This window comes from Borostomias antarcticus (assembly GCF_949987555.1).
Source record: "Borostomias antarcticus genome assembly, chromosome: 10".
NCBI lineage: Eukaryota > Metazoa > Chordata > Actinopteri > Stomiiformes > Stomiidae > Borostomias > Borostomias antarcticus.
In genome coordinates, this window is record NC_140243.1 from 16,654,328 (window position 1) to 16,672,077 (window position 17,750).

Here is a 17,750-nt window from a genome sequence, read left to right on the forward strand (position 1 = left end):
GGTGGAAGGGGAAGTGGTGCCGGCCGCGGCACGGGCAGCTCCTCTTGGCGAAGGGGGAGAGGGAGGAGGAGGCGGAGGATGGGTTGTGGGGCGAGGTGCAGGACGAGGAAGGGGAGGGGAGGGAGAAGGCGTGAGGGAAGAGGAGGGAGGAGGAGGCGGGCTCCGCCAGGCTGCCCTCGCTGTAAGGGCTCTGGGCTCCGCTGGAGTGGGTGAGGGAGGGGGAGGGGAAGGGGTGAGAGGGCAGGGAGGAGAAGAGGGAGGGCCCCGTGGGGGGGCCGCCGCCGCCGCCGAAGAGGCCGGACAAGGGGACGGGGTTCGCCGGGGGGGCTTTGGGCTTGCGGCCCCTCCTCTTCCCCATGTAGATGGTGCCTCTCTTGCTCACGTTGATCTGAGGCCCCAGCTTGCCCCCGAACGAGGAGGACAGGCTCGAGAGCGAAGCCACCAACGTTGACCCCCCCCGGCCTCCGCTCGGACCCCCGGGCGAGCTCTCTCCGTCCTCCTCGCCTTCTCTACTTCCTGTCCCGCCTCCGTACGCAGACAGGACTTCCCTGGGGAACCTCCTCCTCTTCCTCTTCTTCATCTCGCCGATGATCCGTCGGATCTTCAGCTGCCTGTTCCTCTTCTCGCCCCCCTCCTTGCCCTCAGAGGGGGTCGGTGGTGCCCCCGTCTGGTCCTGGGGGGCTGGGGGCAGCCGCTTGGGGCGTCCGCGTTTCCTGGGGCTCGGGTTGGGGTTGGCGGCGGCGGGGGACATCGGACTGAGATCCAGGGCTGGATCCAAGCCAGGGGGCTCCCGAGCCTCCTCGCACCCCAGAAGGAGCTCCTCGGTCCGGACCGATTTGGGAGAGTGCCTGGGCGGGGGTTCGTCCACGCTGGGCGTCCGGGATTTGGGGCGACCCCTCTTCTTGGCCTGAGCCGCGGGGTGTTTAGGTGCCATCGGGAGGTCGGGGTCGGAGGTCATCAGGTGGGTCCAGGTGGGCGAAGGCGGGCGGCCCGCTGGGCGGGGTTTGAGAGGGGCGGAGACAGGGGAGGAGTTAGGGGGCGGGGAGAGAGGGTGGGCTTGGTGCGCCTCAAGCGTCTGATGACCGGAGGCCTTGGCAGCAGGCTTCAGGGGGGCATCCAGGGGGGCATCTAGGTGGGCGTCTAGAGGGGCGTCCTGGGTCTCCAGTCTCTGCGCCCGGTTCACCAGCTTGGTCCAGCTGGGGCGCCTCGCCTTGCGTTTTTTGAGCGGCCGGCTATCCTGCTCCGGGGGGGAGGTGGGGGAGCAGGCCGGTAGAGGGCCCGGGGGGGAGGAGGGGGAGGCGGCGGGGGGCTCGGCGGGAATAACCGTCGCTCCAGGGGGCTCCGGAGGTCCGTCGCCCGGCTGAGCCGGTTCGGCGGACTCGCCCGTCTCCTCCGCAGGCTCCGCCTCCTCTGGTCCGCCCGCGCCGGGCGGGTCGCCGGCCCCGTCCCGTTCTCTGGGGCTGTCGGGCTCCGCCCCCTCCCCGCCGTCCCCTCCTCCCCTGAGGAGGCCAGGGCTGGTCTCGCCATCCATCTCCGCTTCATCCCTCCATCTCTCCTCTCGCGCCATCTCTCCCCTCCCTCTGTCATCCTTTCCCTCCCTTTTTTTCTTCTTGGAGCTGTCCTCCTTCCCTCTCTCGCTCGCTCCCGTCTCCTCCTTCCCTTTATTGTGCCTCTGCTTCTTCTCCTTCGCCCTCTCTTTCTTTCCTCTCCTCCCTCTCTCCTTGTCCGCTGCGGGCGGCGTGTGCGGGGGACTGGCCGGTGGACCCAGGGTGCTGCCCGGAGCGGTCTGACCGGAGGACTGGGCCCCGGGTGGAGGAGGGGTGGGGTCTGAGGTCTTAGAGGGAGAGCGCGGTCGTTCCGTGGTTGCGTTTTGGGCCCCGGGGTGCTCTCTGCGGCAGCTGGAGGCCGGGGGTCTCAGTGCGGCGTTAGCGTCCGTGGGGGCGGGCGAGGAGGAGCAGTTCTGTTTTCGACCTCTGACCTTAGCGGACTTGGCGGAGCGGGGGGCGGCCGCGGGCGACGCGGGCCCCGGCCCCGCCCTCTCCGCCTGGGCCGTACCGTTGAGCAGGTGAGGGGAGCCCGTAGGCCCCGCCTCCCCGCGGCGCCCGGGCTCCTCTGCTGAGGCGGGGCAGAGGGGCGACGGGGGCGAGCCGCAGCCAGGAAGCTTCTCGGGTTCGACGTCCGACCTCACGCCCGTCTTGTTGGCCAGCTTGAGAGGGACCTGCGGTTAAGAACATGATTTATAACGCACGCATTAAAATGCAACTGCATCTCCATATCCTGTCTGCATTAGTGAGGACCCAGGGCGCGCAAACAAGTCTAATTCCTTTAAAGGGTTTCGTCTGACCGTCGGAAAGAGGATAGAGGACAAAATGACAAAAGCAGAGAGGGAAAGGAGGGCAAAGCCAGGGGGAGGGGAGGGGGGGGGGCTGATGGAGAAAGAAATGGGGTTGCCACAGAGAGAGGAGAAACACAAAGGCAGAGGGAGGGAGAGAACGAGAGAGAGAGAGAGAGAGAGAGAGAGAGAGAGTGGGACAGAGAGAAAGAAAAAAAGAGGGAGTGAGAGAGGGAGGGAGTGGAAGATAAATGAGAGCAGGTAGAATAAGGAGGGGAGGTAAAAATAGACAGAGGAGAGAGAAAACGAGAGAGGTGGCAGCTGCACTATTGGGTGACTATAAATCGCCACAAATAGAGATGAGAAGGCTTGACATTTCATGCTCGTCCTGTAATTTCGCAGCGCGGCGGCTTGAGTGGCACATTTGCTGCTAAAGCAATAATCTTCCCCCTGGGTGATTGTCATGAGAGCTGATGAACCAATGTCTGTGTCGGCTCCTCAGAGTTGCTGTGCTCCTGTCCTATTTATAGTCCCGTTCCCCTGCTTAGGTTTCACTAGTACTGAGACAATAGCTCATTTGACCTTATTACCGCACCGCGCACAGCTGGGTAATTTGCACCAAATAATCCGCTTGTATGAGTGGATAGCAGACACGCTAACATAACTAAAGCATGTATGAGTCATAGTACACCCGGTATGTGATTACAAATTCCCATGGTAACCACAGTCAGGTATTTCCCCCCGCTGGGTAGGTTTTGAGGTGACTTTTCTTTCTTTTTTTATCCCGGCGCACCGACACAGAACGCTAACGACTGTCCGAATCAAGCTGAGTTAAAGTTCAAGTCAATGACACCACTGCAGCAGCCTGGCGGTGGGGGGTGATATTCGGAGAGGGAACAGATGGCTCTGTTTACCTGTTTGGCTGGCGCCCGCCCAGCGCTGGCAGGGGTGTGACTGCTTGTCGCAGGAGCTGCCGATGACGACGGCGGAAGCGAAGACGATGATGACGAAGGCGGCCTCGGGGAGGAAGGCGTCCGGGTCGCCTGGGGGTCTGCCCCCTGGCTCTGCTCCTGCTCTCCGTCTCCCCCTCGAGGGGAGGGGGTGCTTTTCCCCGATCTGGACCCTCCTCCTCCTCCTCCGCCGCCCTCCTCGCCATCCCCCGCCCCCGCCACGCCCCTCCCCTGTCTCTGGTAGGTCCTGATGGTGGGCTTGCAGATGTAGCTCTCCAGGATCTTGGGCGGTTTCTTGGTTCGTTTGGCCTGCAGTCCGAGCCTGAGCTTGACGTTGCCCTCCGAGCAGTTACTCTCTCTGCCGGGGAACTGCAGCGGCCGCGGCCCCGCGCCGCCACAGCGCCCCTCGATGTGCACCTCCAGTACTGCGCCGCCGTCCCCCTCACCCCTCCGACCTGCGCCTCCTCTCTCCTCCTCCCTCCTCCCCGTGCTCCCTCTCTCCCCCTCTCTCCTCCTCCTCCTCTCACCCCCTCCCTCTTTCTCAGAGTCCTCGGGGGGGGTGGAGAGAGAGAGAGGTGTCTGTGTGGGGGGAGGGGGGGCGACCCCCTTTGCTCTCTGGTCCATAAGATATATCAGGGGGTGGGCGGAGTGGTGCTGGGGGGCCCAGTATAGCACTAGTAAAAGAGCCGGGGGAGGGGGGAGGGAGGGGGGGCGGCGTTGAGGGGAGTACTGTCCACCAGCGGAGTCAAAGTCAAAGTCAAAGTGGAGACGGTCTCTCTTAATTCAACAGCGCGCCGTGATTTCTCTCTTCTTAATATTTTCTTCTCTCCCCTTCACGCTTGAGCAGAGAGGGCGGGCTGGAGTAGACGAGAGAGAGAGAGAGAGAGAGAGGGAGCGAGAGAGAGAGAGGGAGAGAGAGAGAGAGAGAGGGAGAGAGAGAGAGACGGGTGAGTGATTAATTTCAGTGACATCAGATTTGAGCGGCAGTGGCAGGGGGATGACCAGGGGAAAGTCCCTTCCGTCTGCGCCGAGGTGCTCAGAACACTCGGATGACCTCACTGTACAGAACCCCGCGAGACCAATTAGAATCCAGGAGCGGCTCCTTCCCAAGATGTCGACATGGCCCTTGCCGTGTACTCTACAAATTCTTTAAAAAAGGTATCAATCGTGGCCTGGACATGTTGGATAGATCGCTACCTTCCCCAGCCGTATCTCGCCCTTTCCCCTCTCCACCTCTTTCTCTCTCTCTGCTTCGTGTTCGTCAGCATCCCTTGGCATACGATCTCCTTTCATCCCCCCCCCTCGCTCTCTCTCTCTCTCTCTCTCTCTCTTGAAGCAGACCACACAGTAAAACGGTCAACCCAGGCAGGCAGTGTATCCATGTTAATCAGAACCATATTTCCTCCTCCTCCTCCTCCTCTCCCTCCTCTCCCTTCTTTTTCTCTGCTCCAACTTAAATCCCTCCATTCACGATCAGACCCTTCCCCTCCTCCCCCCTCTGTAGTGGTAACACGGATCCGTAGAAAAGGGCAAAACTTATTTTTGGAAAGGGAGCGTGAATTCCTCCCCCTCCCGTAGCTTCCTCTAAGTCAAGTAAGCTTTTCATTGACCCCATTGTAAATGGCTTTTTAATGTGACATTATGGCAAGTAGCACACCCTAAAACAACATTCCCCTTTAGCCGTGATACCTTCCTCTCTCCGTCCAGACCGACGTGCCGTACAGCCAAGAGCAACAGCATCTTCCATGACATCCTTTCTCTATCTGGCCTCCGTTTTTTACTAACTCCTATCCCTCTCTCACTCACCGAAAAAAGCATCAGTTTTCTAATAAAACACACCCTGCCTTGCCTTGCATTCTCTCTCTCTCTCTCTCTCTCTCTGGCTCTCTCTCTCTCATGAGAGCCTCTTATGAAATAGCTCATCTGTCGCTCCACACGTTCCTACCCTTTAGCTGTAGAGGAGGCGCCCAGGCCATGTTTTCATGTCAAACTCTGGATCTGTTTGGCTACCGAGTCCCTACGGCCCAACCATTCACATGAACAGTTTGAATCAGATTGGGCCCAAATAAACAGCTGCACCAGCAACTGTCGTTACATAATACGTTCCATAAAGCCTTCAGAGACTGCGTTGTGTGGATGGAGACCTGTTATCAATGGCCTATTGAATAGATATGAGTAGACAGGCCTCACACTTGATCCACACCAAACAGGATACTCTGGCTAATCCAAGGGGTTATATATTAGGAATATCAAAACTGGGTCATTAGACCAGACAGCATCAGCCCATTGAGCTAAAGTCAAGGCTTTAGATCGGACAAACATGTCTTCAGGTCTTTGGCAACAAGGTAACTCATTGTGTTCTTCTTCCCGAATCACTGAACGCAACAGTTGCACTGTAGTAGAGGTGTGAACTCACAGACTGACAGTGTTACTAGACAGCACAGCACTGTGACCACATGTGAGACCAGGGACTGACCCAGATAGCTATGTAAGGCAAACTAGCAACGCTGGTATGACACAAGGGAGAGAGGGAGGGAGTGTATGTCACGGTGGGAGGTCACGGTGTCATAACAAGTCAACAAGCAGGCTAGTACTACAACTCCCGCGCTTGTGACAAGAAAAGAGAAAGTGAGGGAAACGTTCTTCAAACGGGAGTGGTAGGCTACATCTCTACTCCCCATTAGTCACGGTGTAGGCTAATAGGCCTCTGTCTGCTCCAGGGGAAAGCCTTTCAACCATAACTCAACATTATCTTAACATTAGGCCAAGAGCTATTTCCAATGGCAGAATGATGGACAGACATGACACTGATCATCTCGTTGTGGTTTCTCGGCAGCCATGGAGCCATGGATTAAATCATTCTAATGGCCTCCTCCAGATCCCATCATCACCATCTTACTTCTGCTGCTGCTGCTGTCATCCATCACATTATCATCTCCCTGACAACAGACTTGACAGCAGCATCTGATATTGATGAGATGGTGTGACAGAGAAGGTACCTATATCAGAACGCTGCAAGCTTTTTCTTGTGGGCCCCACACATGTAGTTACAAGAGGTTCTCCTCAGAGACACAAACGATCTGCCTCTCTCTCCCTCTCTCTCTCTCTCTCTCTCTCTCACACACACACACACACACACACACACACACACACACACACACACACACACACACACAGTTACTCTCTCTCACTAGCACGCACACACCTCAAATGTATAGTTATTGTATCATACTCCTGCTTGTACATTGTGTACCTCGGTTGCTACTGTGTTGGTTGGGCTGGCTATACTGAATTGTAGTGGGGGAGTTCGGTACCGCACTCTGCTCTTATTACTGATTAGCGCCTACGGTGTGGAAGTCAACACACAGCAGGTTCGTTTAAGAGAGCGTCTTTTGCGCATAATGGCATTTCAATTGGCATGACGCACTTTAGTTCGTGATGACACATGACACGTGCCATTGTTGTTGTTGTCATTCATGTTGCCATCAGGCTTATCTTAGCTAAGTCGAGATAGGTATATTTGACCAAAAAAATTTGTAGCATACAGTAGTAATGAAGCCACTGAATTTTGCGCTTGTAGTGTGGGTGAGTCCATGGCCTCTCCTCCGATCTGCCTGCTTATGCTGGTGTCAGCAACATTTGGCATGATAAATATGATCATACATTGAGAGCAGAAAATGCCAACGCGCGGGTCCCGCATCACGTTAAAAATAGCCGAATAACCCAAATGTTTCAAAGGCTGTGCCACTTCTTCTGTGATATTGACACGGGCCTTCACATTAATACAAACTGCCATGACATTTTGCAATAAGGCTACGTAGGCTACTTACCGAGAGCGCGTCCCAGAACTGCGTGGCTGGATAGAGAAGGTGTTGCTGTCCTACCCTCTCGCTCGCGCCAGCAGCAATCTTTAGTTTATGATGCATTCGATGTTGTTTTGATTACATAAGTAAATCCGTTACTCCTCCTTTGAAAGCGAGTTCCAATTCCTCTAGGACATACAGTGCAACAGCATTCGCGCGGGTGTTTTCATAATCAGTGAGTCGAGACAGTGATCCGAGAACGCGTCCCTACAGCTAGGTGGCGAGCTTGTTACGGTAGTCATGTTTGTTTTGTCACTTCACGGAGAAAGTTACATTGTATCCATACCTTCACTCCCACGAAACGCCCAATGAGCGGGCGCCTTTCTGTTGGAGTTTTCATAAGAGGTGGACGGCGCTATCCTTGCAGTGATATAAGCAATCAATCAGGTTGATTTTGTCTTACCCATTCGAGAGTTAAAATAACTTAGAGAATGCTTAACATTGCCGTATAGAAAGGAGCGCCCACTCGAAGTAGGCTTTAAGGCTATGCAAGGCATACAGAATGTAATAAAAAATATGTAGCCACACAAAATGGCGACGATAAACTTATCAACGACATGGATTTCATCAGACATTTTCGAGATGACACCCCCCTTTCCAATGTGGATGTGAATCCACCCACATCAAGACCTTTCACGATTTTGCAGTGATTTCATCTTCACAAATATAAAAACGTTCACTTGTTGTTGATAAGGTATTGCATATTGGGGAGTAATGGTCTAATAGTGCATTTTTTAAGAGACAACACTGTATGCAAAATATTGGCCTACAGCCGGGGGACGGGGGGCTTGGGACCTGATACCGCCCCGCAGGTGTTGCCCAGGCGGATCAAATGAACAGTCCTAGGAGGATAGGAATCCAGCTACGTAATTTCCAGACTCTACTGCAAAATGGCGACGTCCATGGAGGAAGCACCGTGACAGTTCGACCGAGATTGTGCAACTCTCCATCTCAAGTCAGACCTGGACACTATATAAAAATTAAATGACATTGCACAATTGTTTCTTGGAATTTTAATTAATGAATTAATTCTCAGGTTAGTAGTCGTTTGCTACATTGTAACTTGCTAGTCTACCATATAACGTTAGACCAGTGAATATGTGCTCACGCTAACGGCTAGCTGTCTAGCTAGTGAATGTGCTCTGCAAGGTTAGCTAACTAGCTAGCAAGTTTATGTCAGATTGTGTACAACATTGAACGATGTATGCATGTTCTCAGCAATGGAATATGTGAAACTATGTCTCAATTCCACTAGACAAAGTCTAAAACCCTTTGTGATCACTGTTTACCATCACCGATTAATTTGCTTGCTATAGCTACCTAGGTTTGTGGACCTTTGCAAAGCTTCCCCGAGAGAGAGTCAGCTGGATGCTGTGTAGCCTACATATCGTACTTAGTTACATGGCTTGCCCTGACTTTACATTTACTGAAAGCTGTTATTAGATATAGTTATGTGGCAAATGAATATCAATCTTTCAGATCATGGCCCTTCACAGACTGTCCTTCAGATTACGCCAAACGGTGAGTTCAGTTCCCTGCGGTCATTATGCCTTTTCATGAGTAATGCATTACTTTGACGTATTACAGCTCAATGGTATGCACAAATGCCATGTATGTACCACGTAGAAACTCTTTGGTTGGCCGCCTCGTGTCATGCTTAAGTCTGGATCCATTGATCTAACCTGTGGGATGTGATGGGCAGGTAGCACATGTGCGGTCGCTCCATGGCAGTGGATGTGGCCAGCAGCAGCAGGAGGCGCTGGCCATAGAGCCTGAACCCAGACACGAGGCACTAGCTATCTTCAGAACCCAGGAGAGCGACCCGGTAGGTACTAGTAGAACCGACAGTGACACACAGAACACACACAGACAGGAGGCAGTGCCCTGGAGTTCCTTAGTTCAAGAGCACAGTGACAACAAATTTTTTTTTCGAGTCGGGCTCTAGTTTTCCTGTTAAACCTCTCCATACATAGTCCCCAGACCCCTCCTGGTATGGACACAACTACTGTGTATCTGACGTCGAAATAACTGTGTTTGTCCTCTGCAGGCCTGTCAGTCAGAGAAGCATCTTGGACAGTACTTCACTCTGCCCTCGGCACACATGCGCACTCTCTTCCCCCACGGTCTGCCCCCGCGCTTCCAACTACAGGTGAGTGTGTGTTTTTATACTGTTTATGTTTCTGTCCTTCCAAAGGTAAAGATTTATGCTGAGGACACTTTGTCTCAGGTGTAATGGAGTGTGTGTGTGTGTGTGTGTGTGTGTGTGTGTGTGTGTGTGTGTGTGTGTGTGTGTGTGTGTGTGTGTGTGTGTGTGTGTGTGTGCGCTCTCAGGTGAAGACGTTCAGTGAGCCCTGTGTGATGGTGAGGCAGCCTGCCCTGGAGCTCATCTCCCACCTGAGGAGAGCTGATTACAACAAACCTGCCCTGCGCTACCTGCTCTGTATCCACACACACACACACACACACACATGCACACACACCTGATCTTATCTAAACAAATAAGTAAATTTGCAGTGAGCCACAGTTGTACTGGTAGGTGTCTGTGTTGTCATTGTGTTTCTGTTTCACCCATGTTAAGGGATTGTCTAGGGCGGGACGCGAACCTGCAACCTTGTGCTCGCAAGTCGGATGTGCTAACAACTGTGCCGAGAGAGATATCCCTCTCAACAGGGTTGTTAGCACATCCTTTATACTAGGGGAGTGAGTTTCACCAACCACTCTCTACCACCACCTTGGAGGACTACACTCACTCCACGAGGGCTTACGAGGACTCACGATTCACTTGGTTACACAGGCACAGTCATTCATCTATGTAGTGATGTTGACGACCTTGACTGGCTGTGTAGATGGAGTGAAGGGCAGTGGGAAGACCATGTCCCTCTGTCACACTGTCCATTACTGCTCCACACAGGGATGGCTGTTGATGCACATACCAGATGGTAAGACACACAGACATGCTGAGACTGAGACCGATTAGCGAAGCCATCCGCTGGCCTGCGTCTACAATAACCCCTCTCTCCTCCCCACCACAGCCCACCTATGGGTGAAAAACTGCAAGGAGCTTCTTCCCTCGTCCTATCACAGCTCTCGCTTCGACCAGCCTATCGAAGCTTCTAATTGGCTGCGCAACTTCAGGATCACCAACGAGCATTTCCTCTCCAAGGTACACACTTCTCACCAAAAACAACATCCCAAACGGACCCTCCGATCTCTGCCGATCGGTACGGCCTCCACCCGTCTTATCTGTCTGGTATATCCGCCCGTCTCTCATTGACCTTGACTGACCCCTGCTGTCGCCCTCTCAGATTAAGACCAGGCAGCGCTATGTGTGGACCAAGAGAGAGAGCACCGAGGAGGGACGACCACTAGGGGAGCTGGTGGACCAGGTGAGTCCTGAACCTGAATCATGGACAGAGATGCACCCTGACGTCTAGGACTAGTTAGAATCCCGCCGCCTTCTGTCCACATGTCGTAGTGTCCTTGGGCAAAGACACTGAACGCCAAATTGCTCCCAATGAGCAGGCTGGCACCTTGCATGGCAGCTGCTGCCATTGGTGTGTGAATGGGTGAATTGTAAAGCGCTTTGGATAAAAACAAAACCCGTGTCTGTCGCCGGCAGGGCGTGTCCCGCGTGAAGAGCAGCAGCGACGTGGTGGGGGCGCTGATGAAGGAGTTGAGGCTCCAGAGCGGAGACCCCGAGGGGGGGTTCAGACTGGCCGTGGCCGTGGATGGAGTCAACGCCCTCTGGGGGAGGACCACGCTCAAGAAGGAGGACAAGAGCCCGGTGAGAATCACCACTCCCTCCCTCGCGTCTCACCCTCGGAGGGAGAGAGGGGGGTCTGGCGCTCGTGTCAGCTGGGTCTGACTCCCGCCTCTGTGTCCCCGTCTGTCCCAGGTGGTCCCAGAGGAGCTGACGTTGGTTCACAACCTGAGGAAGATGGTGAAGAACGACTGGGTGAGAGGACCACACAGGATGGGATTTCCTAGGTTACAGACAGGAGAATTTTGATGTTTACATTTCTCTCTCTCTGTCTCTCTTTTTCTCCCTCTCTCTGGTCTCTCTCTCTTTCTGTATGTCTCTCTCTCTGTCTCTCTGAATCTCTCTGCCTGTCTGTCTCTCTCTCTGCCTGTCTTTGTCTCTCTCTCTCTGTCTGTCTCTCTCTCTGTCTTTCTCTGTCTCTCTCTCAGTGTGGAGGGGCCATAATCACCACCCTGTCCCAGACAGGGTCTCTCTACACGCCAAGCTCCGCCTACCTACCACAGGAGATGCTGGGCGAGGTCAGGGGTCATCAGTTGTTCGCACTTCTTTCTTGTTGACCAACGAGAGAGCCCTTCTCTCTTGTTGAACAATCAACACACTGGGCACACTGTGCATCCCAATTGTCTCTTTGTTCCCCCTCAGGAGGGCTTTGACAACATGGACCCGTTTGTCCCAGTGCCGGTCTCCAACTACAGCGAGAAGGAGCTGGAGAGCTGTTACCTGTACTATCTGGACCGCAACTGGATACAGCACCCACACAGTGAGTCTACCACTTCAACGTTCACATTTACATACAAATGGTTTGTCCTTTATTGGAGAAAAAAATGTTTTTCTGTTGAGTCTCACTCCTTTTTGTCTGCTTTCTCTCTCTCTCTCTCTCTCTCTCCATCAGGTCAAACAGAGGAGGGGAAGAAAGAACTCATCTTTCTGAGTAACAGAAATCCAGCTACATTGGAGAGACTGTGTGCCTTCCTCTGAAACACACACACACATGCGCGCACACACACACACACACATGCACACACACATGCATACACACACACATACACACACACATGCATACACACACACGCATACACACACACACACACACACACACTGTATATAACTTATGTTATAGTCCATATATGTGTGCATTTTCAGACATAAATTATTCTGTTGTGCTGCCTGATACTGTATGTCTCTTTCATAATAAAAGGAATATGAAAAACAGAATGATGATTGAATGAGATATGAGAAGACACTGAGCTCCTAAATCGCTCACATGCACATGCGGTAGTATCTACTGTCGCCTCACAGCAAGAAGGTCTCCGGGAGTTTGGGTTTCCTCCCAAAGAACCCAATATGAAAAACATGCAGAAGAACAGATGCTCTTCAGTCTGGTCCCTGACCAAGACCTGGACGGAGCACTTGGATTTGGTTTCTGGGCGCCATGAACGATGGCTACCCACTGCTCCTGGCTGCCCCTGTAGGAGGACAGTTTGGATGGGAAAAATGCGGGGAACAATTTCCACCGGCGACTCTCGGAAACTGCATGTTTGTGTGCTGTTTGCCGTATCGCCACTCACAGTGTGTGCAATGGTGTGTCACTGTGTGGCCAAATAAAGCCCCCCCCCCCTTGGGTACTGTAATCTTTTTTGATGTAGGCCTATATGAATGATATACAGCTTGAAGCATTTTTATCAACGTTTTGCCTCCTTGACCCTGTCTAGAATGTATAATAAGCTAGTCATTTGAGGTTTGACAAATGTTCTGTAGACTTTGGGTCAAGGCTGTACTGCAAATTGAAAACATGAGAAATTAATTTCCTGGACACGGAGTGGTGTCTCTTCGGAAATGGAGACATCTGGCGGTAGGAAAGGCGCATTGCATGCATGACGATATACTGTTAGTCATATGACTACCATCCACAACTTTGGAAAACCAGGAAATCGCAGTATTAGCGGGATATGGGTCTTCTACTGTCTACCTAAGATACATTTCGTGACATGACAAGGATCTGGACACAAACTGAGTAAGATAAATTGTTCTGCGGGAGACATAACGACATGAAAATGCATTGCATTGAGGCTCTTTGCCACAGCTGAAAAGGGCTGCTGTAAAGTCTGTGTCAGCGAAATGAACGCAGCACCTGTTCCTGGGTCATTATTCATTGGCTGTAGCCTACTATATGACAGTTTGCATGTATTATCTTGGGCGTAGTGATTTACTAATAACGGACACACTTTCCTTTTCTTGTAGATAGATCATGGCATTATCATTGCCAGCCCTCTTTCCCGTTGTTGTCCTGCTGACAGGGATAGCTACACTCACCACAGGTATGTTCTACAGTAACGTTAGGTCAGCGTCCCACATGACACTACTTACACATTGACTTTTAACAGCCAAAGGACTTCAAAAAGCCAAAGGATAAGAAGTAGTATGCAGCCCAATGTGTGGGGCTATTAAACTGCATCATCTGGTCAGTGCTTCTTGTGCAAGTTTTCATGGAATGAAAATAGTGTGTGTGTGTGTGTGTGTGTGTGTGTGTGTGTACACTCCCCAGGCAGCAATGAATGTGCGGCCCATAACTTTGGCCATGGCTCAGTGGTGTGTGAGTGTAACTCTACACACTGTGACAGCATGGGACCAGACGTCTTGCCTGGGTTTGGTCAGTTCTCCTCCTACCTGAGCAGCAAGGCTGGCAGCAGACTGGAGAGAGGCGTGGGCCCGGTCCACAAGAACAGCACCGGGACGGCAGGTGATTGATTGATTGATTGATTTTTATTTTGGGTAAAACTGAATACATACATCAACGATGCAAGTATTGCCCAGAGGTGAGGTGTAGGGGGTGCAGGAGAGGGCATCAGTGTCATCGTTCACAAATGTATAATAGCCCATATACATACTGTAAGGGGGGGGTACCTGTAGCCTATATACATACTGTGGGGGGAGGGGGGGGGGGTAGAAGAGAACTCACCCTTGACCTCCCGCTTCCAAACCTGGCTCGCTAACTGCAACACCAAGAGAGCTAGCTCCCTTGGCAGAGCTGCTGTTTATATATATATATATATATATATATATATATATATATATATGTATGTATGTATGTGTGTGTGTGTGTGTGTGTGTGTGTATACTGCAATGGTTCTATTTCATATAGAACCATTGCAGTGACCTATTTTTCAGAGATTTTAACACTTTCTTTCCCAACCCCCCATCTCAGCCCTCAGGCTGACTATCGTTCCCTACCAGAAGTACCAGAGGATCAGGGGCTTCGGCGGAGCCATGACAGATGCAGCGGCCATCAACATCCTGGCCCTCTCCCCTGGAACCCAGGACCAGCTGCTGCGCCAGTACTTCTCCCCCCAAGGTGGCCTCACACAGACACACGTGAGAGACTGAGGAACTCTGTTGGTGAACTTATGGATGACAGAGCTGTGTGTGTGTGTGCGTGTGTGCGTGTGTGCGTGTGTGTGTGTATGTATTCCCTAGGTATCGGCTACAGTGTGGTGCGTGTGCCGATGGCCAGCTGTGACTTCTCCACCCGCCTGTACACTTATGCTGACTGGCCTGGAGATTACAACCTGGACAACTTCACCCTGGCCCCTGAGGACACCAACATGAAGGTCTGAGTCTCCCTCTCCCTCTCTTCTTCTCGTTCCTCTCCTCCTCTCACTCATCCCGTCTTCCCAGATCCCTCTGCTGCAGCGTGCCCAGGCCCTGGCTCCCCGCCCTCTGTCCCTGCTGGCCAGTGCCTGGAGCGCCCCCGCCTGGCTGAAGACCAACGGTGCGCTCATCGGAAAGGGCTCTCTGAAGGGCCATCCTGGAGGCAAGGAGCACAAGACCTGGGCCCAGTACTACATTAGGTGATACACACAACCTGGACACAACACACACACACACACACAGGAGTGACAGGACACTGGGTCCTGACTCCTGACTGATCATCTCTCCCTGTCAGGTTCCTGGAGGAGTACGCCAAACACAACCTGACCTTCTGGGCCATGACCACGGGGAACGAGCCCACTACTGGACTCTTGACCAACTACAGGTCCCCCTTCACGCGACTCCTTTCACCTCACAGTTCTAGTAACCAGCAGGGCTGCATCCAAGACAGATGTTATGTACAGTGCATCCAGAAAGCACTCATCCCCCTTCACTTTTCCCACATGTTATGTTACAGCCTTATTCCAAAATGGATCACATTCTTTTTTTTCTCTCAAAAATCTACACACAATACCCCATAATGACAAAGTGGAAAAAGTGTCAAGTGTGGGACCTTATATAGACAGGTGTTTGCCTTTCCAAATCATGTCCAATCAGTTGAATCTACCACAGGGGGACTCCAATCAAGTTGTAGAAACATCTCAAGAATAATACTTTCCAGATGCACTGGAAGTGCAGGGCTGTTATCCTGGCTATCAGGGGACTTGTATAGTTGTTATTAATGTGGAGGGTGTGTTCGCCTCCAGTTTCCAGACGCTGGGCTTCACCGCGGAGGAGCAGAGGGACTGGGTGGCTTTGGACCTGGGCCCCGCCCTGCGCGCCTCGTCACACCCCAAAACACACGTCCTCATCCTGGACGACAACAGGCTGCTGCTGCCACACTGGGCCAAAGTGGTGAGAGAGAGAGAGAGAGACTTAGACAGAGAGAGAAAGAGAGAGGGAGGGAGAGACTTAAACAGAGAGAGAGAGGGAGGGAGGGAGACTTAGACAGACAGAGAGAGAGGGAGGGAAAGACTTAGATAGAGAGAGAGGGGTTGACGGAGGGAGAGACGTCTACAGAGAGAGAGAGAGAGAGAGAGAGAGAGAGAGGGAGGGAGGGAGGGAGAGAGAGGTAGAGGAAGAGAGAGAGAGAAGGTAGTAAAGGGCTTTCTGGTGGTTTAGAGAAGGACCAGGAAAGCATCATGGCGGGATCGGACAGAGAGAGGAACGGTTGAGGGAGGTGCGGCTGAACGAGCTCTTGTGTGCAGGTGCTGAGTGACGTGCGTGCGGCCCAGTACATCCACGGCGTGGGCGTCCACTGGTACTGGGACAGCCTGGTGCCAGCGGAGCTGAGCCTGGGCACCACCCACCACCTGTACCCAGAGTACTACCTGTTCGGCACGGAGGCGTGCGCCGGCTGGAGCCCCGTGGACAGGGGCGTGAAGCTGGGCAGCTGGGACAGGGCCGAGCAGTACGCCCATGACATCATACAGGTCGGCCGCCATGACGTCATACTAAGACAGACGCACAGGATGGGGCACGGCAGCTCTCTCTCCCCTCTCTCCCCTTCTCTCTCTCTTGCTGTTACTCTCTCTCTCTTACACGCACACACACACACACACACCATGTCCCTCTCTGTCTTCCTCCCTCTCTCTTAATTTCTCACTCTCCAGTGCAATCTGACTCCGCGCCTGTTCACTTCATCCATTTTGCATGTGAATGTTCACTTTCGCTGACAGTCACAGGGGGGCGTTTAAGCAGATAGAATGTCAGGCAACGGAACAGTGCAACCAAGCCTTAACCACAACACGACGGTCTGCCATGTTATCCTGTAGGACCTGAACCACTATGTAGTGGGTTGGACTGACTGGAACTTGGCCCTGGACCTAAGCGGAGGACCTAACTGGGTCAAGAACTTTGTGGACAGCCCCATAATCGTAAACCCCAACGCAGATGTCTTCTACAAACAGCCGACCTTCTACAGCATGGCCCACTTCAGGTACTGTCCCTCCTCAGGCCCAGCTGGGCTTGGCCCGTATCTACCTCGGACGTGCTGCTCAGTGTGTACAGCTTCACGCCTGTAACCCTCTACTGTTCTACAGCAAGTTCCTGTGGGAGGGGTCTCAGAGAGTGGGCGTGTCCTTCAGTCAGGAAACGGCTCTGGAAAGTTCCGCCTTTGTCAGGCCGGATGGCTCAGTGGTGCTCGTCATCCTTAACAGGTAGGTAAAAGTGTGTGTGTGTGTGTGTGTGTGTGTGTGTGTGAGAGTACAAGAGCGCGAGCATATTGAAACAGAGCATATTTATTCTTAGTTTTGTCAAACTGTGTGTGTGTGTGTTGCAGGTCGTCGTCCGATGTCCAGTTGGAGGTGTGGCATCCTACCGTGGGCTACCTCTCCTCCTCATCCCCGGCCCACTCGCTGCTCACACTGGCCTGGAACACACACTGACATACACTCCAAACCCACACGGGCTCCGTGCTGGACACAGGCTAATCCCTCTCACGACCAAATCAGTTTAATCACACCCGCTGGTCTGAAACATTGTCTTATCAACAAGTTCCAACACATTATCAACAGTACCGATCAGTATGTCCTTGGAGCCGCTGACATGAATGCGCTCAAACACATTTCTCTCAGCACTCAGGAGTTGGTCTTGGTTCTGTGTGGACCAAGTTCTTCTCTGAGCTGCTTTTGAACCACGTCTGATGCTGCTTTATCACACCAGCCCGCCACTCTCTCCTCAGTCACTGCAGACTAGCATGGCTATTATCAGCCCAGAGGGTGTGTGTGTGTGTGTGTGACTGAGATAATACAGCCAATGAAGTCATTATAACCGTGGGTGGTCCTCTGCTGTGATTGTTTGCACTTATCTTAACTCTGGGAATAAATGATAAAAGGAATGATCAACTACACAGGTAGGGAGGAAATCTTTTTTGGCTGAGGTGTGCGGTTCCCCTCTGAGCTGGCCTGTGGGGAGGCTGGACACACCCAAGGTCTCGTCTGTGCAACAGAGCTGCGTATGGAATGGAATGTCATACTGCATCTCTTTGATAACAAAGGCCTGGATTGAAATCATGTTGAAGCAATGTTTTGAGTGTATAAATATCTGTGAAACTGAATGCCTTTTAATCTTTATTAAATTATTCTGTTTACAGACTG

General features: G+C 52.6%; 3 protein-coding genes across 3 annotated transcripts in view; 2 read left to right on the forward strand and 1 right to left on the reverse strand.

Annotated features, from left to right (window-relative positions):
• The window catches only part of LOC311314206 (uncharacterized protein), a gene marked incomplete at both ends in the record, with an annotated part of 11,256 nt that extends 7,587 nt beyond the window's left edge, over window positions 1-3,669 (reverse strand). Inside the window, 2 exons of the mRNA XM_084444543.1 lie at window positions 1-2,218; window positions 3,247-3,669. The exon at window positions 1-2,218 is cut by the window's left edge and continues 1,246 nt beyond it. Coding sequence (XP_084300669.1) covers window positions 1-2,218; window positions 3,247-3,669 — 2,641 coding nt within the window. The remainder of the gene's footprint in view (window positions 2,219-3,246) is intronic.
• A 3,835-nt stretch (window positions 3,670-7,504) lies between these two features.
• dap3 (death associated protein 3) lies at window positions 7,505-12,097 on the forward strand. The gene is made up of 13 exons (XM_084444136.1): window positions 7,505-8,181; window positions 8,625-8,666; window positions 8,848-8,970; window positions 9,193-9,294; window positions 9,477-9,585; window positions 9,992-10,084; window positions 10,178-10,308; window positions 10,451-10,531; window positions 10,765-10,929; window positions 11,041-11,100; window positions 11,334-11,423; window positions 11,548-11,665; window positions 11,798-12,097. Exons 2-13 carry the CDS (start codon window positions 8,628-8,630, stop codon window positions 11,881-11,883), a joined length of 1,197 nt encoding a protein of 398 aa, XP_084300262.1. The 5' UTR covers window positions 7,505-8,181; window positions 8,625-8,627; the 3' UTR covers window positions 11,884-12,097.
• Window positions 12,098-12,812: 715 nt separating this feature from the next.
• Window positions 12,813-17,714, forward strand: gba1 (glucosylceramidase beta 1). Its single transcript, XM_084444038.1, has 12 exons — window positions 12,813-12,919; window positions 13,147-13,223; window positions 13,451-13,645; window positions 14,111-14,257; window positions 14,380-14,513; window positions 14,581-14,753; window positions 14,849-14,938; window positions 15,360-15,507; window positions 15,861-16,085; window positions 16,428-16,591; window positions 16,695-16,811; window positions 16,934-17,714. The coding sequence occupies exons 2-12, from the start codon at window positions 13,154-13,156 to the stop codon at window positions 17,037-17,039; spliced, it is 1,569 nt and encodes a 522-aa protein (XP_084300164.1). The 5' UTR covers window positions 12,813-12,919; window positions 13,147-13,153; the 3' UTR covers window positions 17,040-17,714.
• The last annotated feature ends 36 nt before the right edge of the window (window positions 17,715-17,750 follow it).